Source organism: Coregonus clupeaformis, unplaced genomic scaffold, assembly GCF_020615455.1.
Source record: "Coregonus clupeaformis isolate EN_2021a unplaced genomic scaffold, ASM2061545v1 scaf0160, whole genome shotgun sequence".
In the NCBI taxonomy this organism is placed as follows: domain Eukaryota; kingdom Metazoa; phylum Chordata; class Actinopteri; order Salmoniformes; family Salmonidae; genus Coregonus; species Coregonus clupeaformis.
The window spans coordinates 390,318-404,787 of record NW_025533615.1 but is presented as its reverse complement, the minus strand read 5'-3'; the positions used below and the strand labels follow the sequence as shown (position 1 = coordinate 404,787).

Genomic DNA, 14,470 nt, shown 5'->3' with positions numbered 1-14,470 from the left:
CCCAGTTGGAGTTCCAGTCCCCAGTTCCCAGTTGGAGTGTAGTGTGGTCAGACTAGAGAAAGGAGTGTAGTGTGGTCAGACTAGAGAAAGGAGTGTAACTTCCTTTCTGTTTTCTGTCCTCCTCCCTTCACCCTCCAGCAGTCTGAGCCAGAGAGGGGAAACATCCGTGTGTGTTTGTGTGTGTGTGTGTGTGTGTGTGTCTGTGTGTGTGTGTGTGTGTGTGTGTGTGTCTGTGTGTGTGTGTGTGTGTGTGTGTGTACCAGAGAGGAAAACATGTGCCCTCCTCCTTCAAGTGAAATGAAAACACTTCCTTTTTTTTTCTTTTTAGGGGGTAGATCAGCTTTAATATTGCAGATAGATTGTAACTTCCATCAATGTAATTGTCTGCATCACTTCCAATCCCCCATGTTTATATATATACACACACATACACATACCCACATACATACATATACATATCCTTTAAAAAAATATATATACTCCCCTTTATTACTTTCCAACCCCGCCACCCTTTCCCTACTTGGAGTAAACTAGTGAACAACAATGCTTAGGCCTCTACCTCCAGCTTATACTTACTATCTACATTTTATGGACACAATAATTACATTTTGTTTGTTCTTTCTCCTGAACTTCTTCTACCCTCAACCTCTCCGATCATTTTCATGATGTCCATCCGGTTTGCTTCTATATGCCATATCTTTCTAACTGTGCTCTTTCCCAAAAGCTCCCAACATACAACCTATATACTTATTATGGACACAGCGTGCCTACATTATTAGTTATCTTGTTATTGTTAGTTGCTATTAGTCCCATCCTTCAATTCCATTCAGCACTTTCTTATTTCATTTGAGGATAAACCAACTGATTAAAAAACAAAATAATGAAAGGACTCCTCTCCTCTCAGCTTCTTCCTTACTCCAGAGTCGTCCATTTTAACAGTTACAGTCAGTGTTTGACAGAGAGAAATATTCAGAGGAAGAAACTCTGCCCCCCTACTGTGAGTGACACTGCAGACCAGGGATGGAATTATTCACTGATCCGCATCAGTCCCGATTCAAATGTTTAAGATATGAGTGCATCGGTCAGCAAAACCGATCTAAACGTAGCATGCATACGCCAGAAAATCAATTCTAAATATTAGGAATTGCCAATTCACCATTTTTTGTTGTTGTTGATCTCACTACATTATTTCTACCTTAATGAAAATACCTCATCTTTTGTGACAACTGATGCGTCCTCAAATTCAGAGTCTAACTGCATGTACCAGTGTTGATAGTCATTGATCTACAAGTCATTTTGCCGAACAACCCCAGAGAATATCAGTGGCCTAGTCAAACTGGGCACGTAAAAACACCATATTAGAACCATAATGGAGACTAGCCATCTACCACCCCACTATCAGATTAGAGCCATAATGGAGACTAGCCATCTACCACCCCACTACCACTATCAGATTAGAGCCATAATGGAGACTAGACATCTACCACCCCACTATCAGATTAGAGCCATAAAGGAGACTAGACATCTACCACCCCACTATCAGATTAGAGCCATAATGGAGACTAGCCATCTACCACCCCACTACCACTATCAGATTAGAGCCATAAAGGAGACTAGACATCTACCACCCCACTACCTATCAGATTAGAGCCATAATGGAGACTAGACATCTACCACCCCACTACCACTATCAGATTAGAGCCATAAAGGAGACTAGACATCTACCACCCCACTACCACTATCAGATTAGAGCCATAATGGAGACTAGACATCTACCACCCCACTACCACTATCAGATTAGAGCCATAAAGGAGACTAGACATCTACCACCCCACTACCACTACCAGATTAGAGCCATAATGGAGACTAGACATCTACCACCCCACTACCACTATCAGATTAGAGCCATAATGGAGACTAGACATCTACCACCCCACTATCAGATTAGAGCCACAATGGAGACTAGACATCTACCACCCCCCCACTATCAGATTAGAGCCATAATGGAGACTAGACATCTACCACCCCCACTACCACCATCAGATTAGAGCCATAATGGAGACTAGACATCTACCCCCCCACCACTATCAGATTAGAGCCACAATGGAGACTAGACATCTACCACCCCACTATCAGATTAGAGCCATAATGGAGACTAGACATCTACCCCCCCAATATCAGATTAGAGCCATAAAGGAGACTAGACATCTACCACCCCACTACCACTATCAGATTAGAGCCATAATGGAGACTAGACATCTACCACCCCCACTATCAGATTAGAGCCATAAAGGAGACTAGACATCTACCACCCCACTATCAGATTAGAGCCACAATGGAGACTAGACATCTACCACCCCACTACCAGATTAGAGCCATAATGGAGACTAGACATCTACCACCCCACTACACTCAGATTAGAGCCATAATGGAGACTAGACATCTACCACCCCACTACCACTATCAGATTAGAGCCATAAGGAGACTAGACATCTACCACCCCACTATCAGATTAGAGCCATAAAGGAGACTAGACATCTACCACCCCATACCACTATCAGATTAGAGCCATAATGGAGACTAGACATCTACCACCCCACTACCACTATCAGATTAGAGCCATAAAGGAGACTAGACATCTACCACCCCACTACCACTATCAGATTAGAGCCATAATGGAGACTAGACATCTACCACCCCACTACCAGATTAGAGCCATAATGGAGACTAGACATCTACCACCCCACTACCAGATTAGAGCCATAAAGGAGACTAGACATCTACCACCCCACTACCACTATCAGATTAGAGCCATAATGGAGACTAGACATCTACCACCCCACTACCACTATCAGATTAGAGCCATAATGGAGACTAGACATCTACCACCCCACTACCACTATCAGATTAGAGCCATAAAGGAGACTAGACATCTACCACCCCACTACCACTATCAGATTAGAGCCATAAAGGAGACTAGACATCTACCACCCCACTACCAGATTAGAGCCATAATGGAGACTAGACATCTACCACCCCACTACCACTTCAGATTAGAGCCATAATGGAGACTAGACATCTACCACCCCACTATCAGATTAGAGCCATAAAGGAGACTAGACATCTACCACCCCACTATCAGATTAGAGCCATAATGGAGACTAGACATCTACCACCCCACTATCAGATTAGAGCCATAAAGGAGACTAGACATCTACCACCCCACTACCACTATCAGATTAGAGCCATAATGGAGACTATACATCTACCACCCCACTACCACTCAGATTAGAGCCATAATGGAGACTAGACATCTACCCCACCACCACTATCAGATTAGAGCCATAATGGAGACTAGACATCTACCACCCCACTACCACTATCAGATTAGTGCCATAAAGGAGACTAGACATCTACCACCCCACTACCAGATTAGAGCCATAAGGGAGACTAGACATCTACCACCCCACTACCAGATTAGAGCCACAATGGAGACTAGACATCTACCACCCCACTATCAGATTAGAGCCACAATGGAGACTAGACATCTACCACCCCACTACCACTATCAGATTAGAGCCACAATGGAGACTAGACATCTACCACCCCACTATCAGATTAGAGCCATAATGGAGACTAGACATCTACCACCCCACTACCACTATCAGATTAGAGCCATAATGGAGACTAGACATCTACCACCCCACTACCAGATTAGAGCCATAATGGAGACTAGACATCTACCACCCCACTATCAGATTAGAGCCATAAAGGAGACTAGACATCTACCACCCCACTATCAGATTAGAGCCATAATGGAGACTAGACATCTACCACCCCACTACCACTATCAGATTAGAGCCATAAGGGAGACTAGACATCTACCACCCCACTACCAGATTAGAGCCATAATGGAGACTAGACATCTACCACCCCACTACCACCATCAGATTAGAGCCATAATGGAGACTAGACATCTACCACCCCACTACCACTATCAGATTAGAGCCATAATGGAGACTAGACATCTACCACCCCACTACCAGATTAGAGCCATAATGGAGACTAGACATCTACCACCCCACTACCAGATTAGAGCCATAATGGAGACTAGACATCTACCACCCCACTACCAGATTAGATTCTACATGGAGACTAGACATCTAACACCCCCACTACCACTATCAGATTAGAGCCATAATGGAGACTCAGACACTACCACCCCACTCACCACCATCAGACTAGAGCCATAATGAGACTAGACATCTACCACCCCACTACCACCATCAGATTAGAGCCATAATGGAGACTAGACATCTACCACTTTATGGCCCTAATCTGATAGTGGGGTGGTAGATGTCTAGTCTCCATTGTGGCTCTAATAGTGGGGTGGTAGATGTCTAGTCTCCATTATGGCTCTAATCTGATAGTGGTAGTGGGGTGGTAGATGTCTAGTCTCCATTATGGCTCTAATCTGATAGTGGGGTGGTAGATGTCTAGTCTCCATTATGGCTCTAATCTGATAGTGGTAGTGGGGTGGTAGATGTCTAGTCTCCATTATGGCTCTAATCTGATAGTGGTAGTGGGGTGGTAGATGTCTAGTCTCCATTGTGGCTCTAATCTGATAGTGGGGTGGTAGATGTCTAGTCTCCATTGTGGCTCTAATCTGATAGTGGGGTGGTAGATGTCTAGTCTCCATTATGGCTCTAATCTGATAGTGGTAGTGGGGTGGTAGATGTCTAGTCTCCATTGTGGCTCTAATCTGATAGTGGGGTGGTAGATGTCTAGTCTCCATTGTGGCTCTAATCTGATAGTGGGGTGGTAGATGTCTAGTCTCCATTATGGCTCTAATCTGATAGTGGTAGTGGGGTGGTAGATGTCTAGTCTCCATTATGGCTCTAATCTGATAGTGGGGTGGTAGATGTCTAGTCTCCATTATGGCTCTAATCTGATAGTGGTAGTGGGGTGGTAGATGTCTAGTCTCCATTGTGGCTCTAATCTGATAGTGGTATTTTAGAATGGAAAATGAATGTGTTTATGCAACAAATGTTAGTGCATGGAATCATATCGATTCGTTTTCCAATCAAACCGTATCACACCGAATCGTTTCAAACTAAAACGTATCGTTCCATTATCGTATCGGAGCACATGCAGATGCGTATCCAATTGTCTTGAAAGGGAAAGACGCACATCACTACCGCCAATCCTTCTCTACGACAGCTGACACTAAAAACACATCCCTAACTCCAATCCTTCTCTACGACAGCTGACACTAAAAACACATACCTAACTCCAATCCTTCTCTACAACAGCTGACACTAAAAACACATCCCTACCGCCAATCCTTCTCTTCGACAGCTCACACCAAAAACAAATCCCTTCCTTTCAGAGAGTGAGAAAAAAAGAAAAGCCCCTCCCCACTGTGACCCTGCCCAATGACAGCTGGCAACAAGAGCCACATCTTCCCCCATAACAATAAGATGGAGATCACAGGAAACATGGACCCAGATTCACATTACAGTAGGCTTGGGCGGTATCCAGATTGTCATACCTTCATAATGACCTTGTGCCATACTCGGTAATACCGCTGTTTTCATACCTCACTGTAGCTCTGTAATCCGATGGTTAGCAATGCTAACATGTGCATGTCAAATCCGATAGAGAATTCTAACTAAATGCTAACGAGCGCACTGCACACAATTTATAGTCTCTGCCCTAAACTATACAAGTAATTCAAAAAATGCTACTTACAGTTTGCTGCACGCACAAAACAAATATTAAACTGCAAAGCTCTTTAGGATCCGAGGGCCAATGCCAAATCTTTCCATCCTCCTGTTGGGGAAGAGGCGCTGTCACGCCCTCTTCACGACTCTGTGCTGGTGTGTGTGGACCATGTTTAGTCCTTGGTGATGTGGACGCCAAGGAACTTGAAACTTTAGACCCGCTCCACTACAGCCCTGTTGATGTGGACGGGGGCATGCTCTCCCCTCTTTATCCTGTAGTCCACGATCAGCTCTTTGGTATTACTTAAATTGAAGCCACAACCAATTGGAATTCATAACATATCATACAAACTGTCATTCGTAACATGATGAAATGGACGAGGGTCATCCACAAATTAATACATACTAAATAGTAGACGACGAATTTACGTTTACTGTGTTACGTCTACCCTCGAGTCCAGGTTGGTTGAGTATGAATATTGTTTTCAAATGTTAGTTACCAACATTCTTCAGATTTTCCTAACTTTGTGGCCACTGAGATTTTAGCTAGTTAACTAGTTAGCTGAAAGACATCTAACCTTACCGCGCTGGCGGTTTATAAACTGCGCAAAAGTCGTTTATTTCGTATTTTGGAGAAATTACACAAGGCGCATGAAGAGATATGTTCGCCAGAATTGTAGCAACATATGCGCTTTGGTCAGTTCAGAAAGCATAATGAAGACAGTCACTAAAAAACGACGAACGACGCCCTGAAACCAAGATAGTTAATGTGGTAGAAACAGGCTAACTAGCTAGCTAACAAAGTTTCAAGCCACTTACCTTTTTCACTTTTTTCACATCCTCCTCCATCTCTATGTGCAGATCCTCTTCATGCTCACTTCAACAGGGGATTTCTTCAACAACTATATTAGGCATCTAGAGCCACAGCGACAATCTCTGACATTTCCACCCAAATTAAAAGCTAGTTAGTTAGCATAGTAGCTAGCCAATTCGCCAAGGTGGCCGTCAGTCCTCATAAAAGGTGTGAAATAACAACCGTTTGTAACTTCGATAACATTCAATTCTAGCGTTGTCAAAAGCACTTATGTCGGGTGGCAGTGAGTTGGTATTATTAAAACAACTACATTGAAAAGATAAGGGGCAAACAAACAGACAAAACACCATCAACTTTTCAATCGTGTCGCCATTTTGGGGTGTTCTTCTTCGGTATCATGGTGTTTGTGCATGCCGCCACCTACTGGGCGGTAGTGTGTGATCAATCACGTTACATTTTGTGATACAAAAATAAAAACCCATGGGGGAAAATAGAAAAAGTGCACCACCAACTAACCCTACACGTATATACCACTATTTAATTAACCCTAACTGATCCTACACAAGGCCCACAGTCTGAGAGGAAGGGACTCTTTCATTCAATACACCTTGTAACTCATCTGCAGTAAAACCAAGTACATCTCTGCAGCTGCCACCACGACATCTATTTTCTGTGATTTACGTTCCATTTCTGCAGTAGAGTTGATAACCATGGCAATGAAGATTAAGAATCCAACTTTACTGAAGCACAAATTCGTATCACAGACATTTAATCCTAGTAAAAAATTCCCTGTTTTAGGTCAGTTAGGATCACCACTTTATTTTAAGAATGTGAAATGTCAGAATAATAGTAGAGAGAATTATTTCTTTCAGCTTTTATTTATTTCATCACATTCCCAGTGGGTCAGAAGTTGACATACACTCAATTAGTATTTGGTAGCATTGCCTTTAAATTGTTTAACTTGGGTCAAACGTTTCGGGTAGCCTTCCACAAGCTTCCCACAATAAGTTGGGTGAATTTTGGCCCATTCCTCCTGACAGAGCTGGTGTAACTGAGTCAGGTTTACCCGTAGTCTGCGCTCCAGCAGGTATATCCAGCAGGTATATCTCACTGGTCATTCCCAAAGCCAACACCTCCTTTGGCCGCCACTCCTTCCAGTTCTCTGCTGCCAATGACTGGAACGAATTGCAAAAATCTCTGAAGCTGGAGACTCTTATCTCCCTCAATAACTTTAAGCATCAGTTGTCAGAGCAGCTTACCGATCACTGCACCTGTACACAGCCCATCTGAAATTAGCCCACCCAACTACCTCATCCCTATATTGTTATTTATTTTGCTCTTTTGCACCCCAGTATCTCTATTTGCACATAATCTCTTGCACATCTAGCATTCCAGTGTTAATACTATTGTAATTATTTTGCACTATAGCCTATTTATTGCCTTACCTCCATAACTTGCTACATTTGCACACACTGTATATATATTTTCTGTTGTATTTTTGACTTTATGTTTTTTACCCCATATGTAACTCTGTGTTGTTTTTATTGCACTGCTTTGCTTTATCTTGGCCAGGTCGCAGTTGTAAATGAGAACCTGTTCTCAACTGGCTTACCTGGTTAAATAAAGGTGAAAAAAAAAACAAATAAAAAAAAAAGGTTTGTAGGCCTCCTTGCTCGCACATGCTTTTTATGTTCTGCCCACAAATGTTCTATAGGATTAAGGTCAGGGCTTTGTGATGGCCACAACAATACCTTGCCTTTGTTGTCCTTAAGCCATTTTGCCACAACTTTGGAAGTATGCTTGGGGTCATTGTTCATTTGGAAGACCCATTTGCGACCAAGCTTTAACTTCCTGACTGATGTCTTGAGATGTTGCTTCAATATATCCACATCATTTTCCTTCCTCATGATGCCATCTATTTTGTGAAGTGCACCAGTCCCTCCTGCAGCAAAGCACACCCACAGCATGATGCTGCCACCCCCGTGCTTCACGGTTGGGATGGTTTTCTTCGGCTTGCAAGTTTTTTTTTACATTTAAATTTTTAGTCATTTAGCAGACGCTCTTATCCAGAGCGACTTACAGTTAGTGAATACATATACAGTGGGGAGAACAAGTATTTGATACACTGCCGATTTTGCAGGTTTTCCTATTTACAAAGCATGTAGAGGTCTGTAATTTTTATCATAGGTACACTTAAACTGTGAGAGACGGAATCTAAAACAAAAATCAAGAAATTCACATTCTATGATTTTTAAGTAATTAATTTGCATTTTATTGCATGACATAAGTATTTGATACGTCACAAAAGCAGAACTTAATATTTGGTACAGAAACCTTTGTTTGCAATTACAGAGATCATACGTTTCCTGTAGGTCTTGACCAGGTTTGCACACACTGCAGCAGGGATTTTGGCCCACTCCTCCATACAGACCTTCTCCAGATCCTTCAGATTTCGGGGCTGTCGCTGAGCAATACAGACTTTCAGCTCCCTCCAAAGATTTTCTATTGGGTTCAGGTCTGGAGACTGGCTAGGCCACTCCTTGACCTTGAGATGCTTCTTACGGAGCCACTCCTTAGTTGCCCTGGCTGTGTGTTTCGGGTCGTTGTCATGCTGGAAGACCCAGCCACGACCCATCTTCAATGCTCTTACTGAGGGAAGGAGGTTGTTGGCCAAGATCTCACGATACATGGCCCCATCCATCCTCCCCTCAATAAGGTGCAGTCGTCCTGTCCCCTTTGCAGAAAAGCATCCCCAAAGAATGATGTTTCCACCTCCATGCTTCACGGTTGGGATGGTGTTCTTGGGGTTGTACTCATCCTTCTTCTTCCTCCAAACACGGCGAGTGGAGTTTAGACCAAAAAGCTCTATTTTTGTCTCATCAGACCACATGACCTTCTCCCATTCCTCCTCGGGATCATCCAGATGGTCATTGGCAAACTTCAGACGGGCCTGGACATGCGCTGGCTTGAGCAGGGGGACCTTGCGTGCGCTGCAGGATTTTAATCCATGACGGCATAGTGTGTTACTAATGTTTTTCTTTGAGACTGTGGTCCCAGCTCTCTTCAGGTCATTGACCAGGTCCTGCCATGTAGTTCTGGGCTGATCCCTCACCTTCCTCATGATCATTGATGCCCCACGAGGTGAGATCTTGCATGGAGCCCCAGACCGAGGGTGATTGACCGTCATCTTGAACTTCTTCCATTTTCTAATAATTCCGCCAACAGTGTTTGCCTTCTCACCAAGCTGCTTGCCTATTGTCCTATAGCCCATCCCAGCCTTGTGCAGGTCTACAATTTTATCCCTGATGTCCTTACACAGCTCTCTGGTCTTGGCCGTTGTGGAGAGGTTGGAGTCTGTTTGATTGAGTGTGTGGACAGGTGTCTTTTATACAGGTAACGAGTTCAAACAGGTGCAGTTAATACAGGTAATGAGTGGAGAACAGGAGGGCTTCTTAAAGAAAAACTAACAGGTCTGTGAGAGCCGGAATTCTTACTGGTTGGTAGGTGATCAAATACTTATGTCATGCAATAAAATGCAAATGAATTACTTAAAAATCATACAATGTGATTTTCTGGATTTTTGTTTTAGATTCCGTCTCTCACAGTTGAAGTGTACCTATGATAAAAATCACAGACCTCTACATGCTTTGTAAGTAGGAATACCTGCAAAATCAGCAGTGTATCAAATACTTGTTCTCCCCACTGTATATATATTTTTTATACTGGCCCCCCGTGGGAAACAAACCCACAACCCTGGCGTTGCAAACGCCATGCTCTACCAACCGAGCTACATCCCTGCCGGCCATTCCCTCCCCTACCCTGGGCCAATTGTGCACTGCCCATGAGTCTCCCGGTCGCGGCCGGCTGCGACAGAGCCTGGATTCGAACCAGGATCTCTAGTGGCACAGTTAGCACTGCGATGCAGTGCCTTAGAGCACTGCGCCACTCAGGAGTTAAGTGTCAAGTGACCCCCTTTTTCCTCCAAACATAACGATGGTCATTATGGCCAAACAGTTCTATTTTTGTTTCATCAGACCATAGGACATTTCTCCAAAAAGTACGATCTTTGTCCCCATGTGCAGTTGCAAACCGTAGTCTGGCTTTTTTATGGCGGTTTTGGAGCAGTGGCATCTTCCTTGCTGAGTGGCCTTTCAGGTTATGTCGATATAGGACTCGTTTTACTGTGGATATAGATACTTTTGTACCGGTTTCCTCCAGCATCTTCACAAGGTCCTTTACTGTTGTTCTGGGATTGATTTGCACTTTTCACACCAAAGTACGTTCATCTCTAGAAGACAGAACGCGTCTCCTTCCTTAGTGGTATGACGGCTGCGTGGTCCCATGGTGTTTATACTTGCGTACTATTGTTTGTACAGATGAATGTGGTACCTTCAGGCGTTTGGAAATTGCTCCCAAGGATGAACCAGACTTGTGGAGGTCTACCATTTTTTTTCTGAGGTCTTGGCTGATTTCTTTTGATTTTCCCATGATGTCAAGCAAAGAGGCACTGAGTTTGAAGGTAGACCTTGAAATACATCCACAGGTACACCTCCAATTGACTCAAATGATGTCAATTAGCCTATCAGAATCTTCTAAAGCCATGACATCATTTTCTGGAATTTTCCAAGCTGTTTAAAGGCACAGTCAACTTAGTGTATGTAAACTTCTGACCCACTTGAATTGCGATACAGTGAATTATAAGTGAAATAATCTGTCTGTAAACAATTGTTGGAAAAATTACTTGTGTCATGCACAAAGTAGATGTCCTAGCCGACTTGCCAAAACTATAGTTTCTTAACAAAAAATGTGTGGAGTGGTTGAAAAACGAGTTTTAATGACTCCAACCTAAGTGTATGTAAACATCAGACTTCAACTGTAGCCTTCACCTGGATTCACCTGGTCAGTCTATGTCATGGAAAGAGCAGGTGTTCATAATGTTTTGTACACTCAGTGTAGATCACTTTATATAATCGGATCCGTTTTATTTCCTTCAAAATCTTAAGCCTGTGCTTTGTGCCATTTTCTTTAATAAAAGGTAGGCCTATGGCATACTCTCATACCCCCTCAATTTGAGTCTTGGTTTTAACTTAACAGCCCTTCACTGACACGGAGGTAGACTATTCAAAGAGTGCATGGTGGGTGGAGGAATTGACCAACAAATCTATGGATATATCAGCCAAAAGCCTAATTCCATCTGTCAAACAGGTAGGGCTACCACTTATTTCTTAAATATAAATAAATACTTATGGTTGTCTATGACAACACAGAGGGTAGCCTATAGTAAGGCTTGATGGAGGGATAGAGAGAGAGGGAGGGAGGAAGGGAGGGATAGAGAGAGAGGGAGGGAGGAAGGGAGGGATAGAGAGAGAGGGAGGGAGGGAGGGATAGAGAGGGAGGGAGGGAGGGATAGAGAGAGGGAGAGGGAGGGATAGAGAGAGAGGGAGGGAGGGAGGGATAGAGAGGGAGGGAGGAAGGGAGGGAGGGATAGAGAGAGAGAGAGAGAGGGAGAGGGAGGGATAGAGAGAGGGAGAGGGAGGGATAGAGAGAGAGGGAGGGAGGGCGGGACGGAGGGAGGGAGGGTGGGATAGAGAGAGAGGGAGGGATAGAGAGAGAGGGAGGGAGGAAGATGAGGGAGGGATAGAGAGAGAGGGAGGGAGGGCGGGACGGAGGGAGGGTAGGAGGGTGGGATAGAGAGAGAGGGAGGGAGGGTGGCATAGAGAGAGGGAGGGAGGGTGGGATAGAGAGAGAGGGAGGGAGGGAGGGATAGAGAGAGAGATGGATAGAGAGAGAGAGGGAGGGAGGGAGAGAGAGGGAGGGAGGGATAGAGAGAGATGGAGGGAAGGATACAGAGAGAGGGAGGGAGGGAGGAATAGAGAGAGAAGGAGAGAGGGAGGGAGGGATAGAGTGAAAGGAAGGGTGGGAAGGAGGGAGGGATAGAGAGAGGGAGGGAGGGATAGAGAGAGAGAGGGAGGGTGGGATAGAGGGAAAGGGAGAGAGGGAGGGATAGAGAGAGAGAGGGAGGGATAGAGAGAGAGGAAAGGAGAAATAGAGAGAGAGGGAGGGAGGGAGGGAGGATAAGAGAGAGAGAGGGAGGGAGGGTGGGATAGAGAGGGAGGGAGGGATAGAGAGAGAAGGAGGGAGGGTGGGTGGAATAGAGAGAGAGAGAGAGAGAGGGAGGAGGAAAGAAAGAAAAACAAAGTGAGGGATGCATTGGTGTCTCCTAAAGAGAGAGGGATGGAGGGAGGGAGGGAGGGATAGAGTGAGAGGGAGGAAGGGAGGGATAGAGAGAGAGGGAGGAGGGAGGAAGGGAGGGAGGGAGGGATGGAGAGAGAGGGAGGGAGGGAGGAAGGGAGGGAGGGAGGGAGGGATGGAGAAAGAGGGAGGGAGGGAGGGAGGGAGGGAGGATAGAGAGAGAGAGGGAGGGAGGGAGGGAGGGATGGATGGAGAGAGAGGGAGGGAGGGAGGAAGGGAGGGAGGGAGGGAGGGAGGGAGAGAGAGGGAGGGAGGGAGGGAGGATAGAGAGAGAGGGAGGGATAGAGAGAGGGTGGAAGGGAGGGATAGAGAGAGAGAGAGAGAGAGGGAGGGGGAAGGTGGGATTGATACAGAGGGAGGGAGGGATAGAGAGAGGGAGGGTGGGAAAGAAAGAATGGGAGGGAGGGTTGGATAGAGAGGGATGAGGAATAGAGAGAGAGGGAGGGAGGGTGGGATTGAGAGAGAGGAGGGAGGGAGGGATAGAGAGAGAGGGAAGGAGGGAAGGATCGAGAGAGAGAGAGGGGGAAGGTGGGATTGATACAGAGGGAGGGAGGGAGGGAGGGAGGGAGGGATAGAGAGAGAAAGGGAGGGAGGGATAGAGAGAGGGAGGGAGGGAGGGAGGGAGGGGGAAGGTGGGATTGATACAGAGGGAGGGAGGGTGGGAAGGAGGGAGAAGGAGGGAGGGAGGGAGGGAGAGAGAAGGAGGGAGGGTGGGATAGAGAGAGATGGATGGAGGGAGGGATAGAGAGAGGGAGGGAGGGAGGGATAGAGAGAGAAGGAGGGAGGGTGGGATAGAGAGAGAGGGAGGGAGGGAGGTATAGAGAGAGAGGGATGGAGGGAGGTATAGAGAGAGATGGATGGAGGGAGGGATAGAGAGAGAAGGAGGGAGGGTGGGATAGAGAGAGAGGGATGGAGGGAGGGATAGAGAGAGAAGGAGGGAGGGTGGGATAGAGAGAGAGGGAGGGAGGGAGGTATAGAGAGAGAGGGATGGAGGGAGGTATAGAGAGAGAGGGATGGAGGGAGGGAGGTATAGAGAGAGAGGGATGGAGGGAGGGATAGAGAGAGAGGGATGGAGGGAGGGATAGAGAGAGAAGGAGGGAGGGAGGTATAGAGAGAGAGGGATGGAGGGAGGGAGGTATAGAGAGAGAGGGATGGAGTGAGGGATAGAGAGAGAGGGATGGAGGGAGGTATAGAGAGAGAGGGATGGAGGGAGGTATAGAGAGAGAGGGATGGAGGGAGGGAGGTATAGAGAGAGAGGGATGGAGGGAGGGAGGTATAGAGAGAGAGGGATGGAGGGAGGGATAGAGAGAGAAGGAGGGAGGGTGGGATAGAGAGAGAGGGAGGGAGGGAGGTATAGAGAGAGAGGGATGGAGGGAGGGAGGGAGGGAGGGAGGGAGGGAGGGAGGGGGGGAGGGAGGGGGAAATAAAGAAAAACAAAGCGAGGGACGGGCGGGTGTCTCCTGTGTCTGTCTCCTTTGGGCCCGGTGCCATTGCGAGATGGCAGTGCTCAATTGAATATGAAACCCAGCACTGCTTTACAAACCAAATAACTCCTTCAGCGGAGGAAAAGCTGCTTGCCTGGTAGTTTTCCTGGTAAAGTGGGACGATGTGAGGGAAAAGAGCCTCCAAAGCAAAACTTCACATCATGGTGGTGGAAGACATGTTTTATTCAACAGGCTGC

General features: G+C 45.9%; 1 protein-coding gene across 1 annotated transcript in view; it reads right to left on the bottom strand.

Moving 5' to 3' along the window:
- Window positions 1-6,917, bottom strand: part of ccm2 (CCM2 scaffold protein) — a 39,315-nt gene extending 32,398 nt beyond the window's left edge. Inside the window, exon 1 of the mRNA XM_041865201.2 lies at window positions 6,543-6,917. Within this exon, the coding sequence (XP_041721135.2) occupies window positions 6,543-6,572 (30 nt within the window). The 5' untranslated portion in view covers window positions 6,573-6,917. The remainder of the gene's footprint in view (window positions 1-6,542) is intronic.
- Between the last annotated feature and the right edge of the window lie 7,553 nt (window positions 6,918-14,470).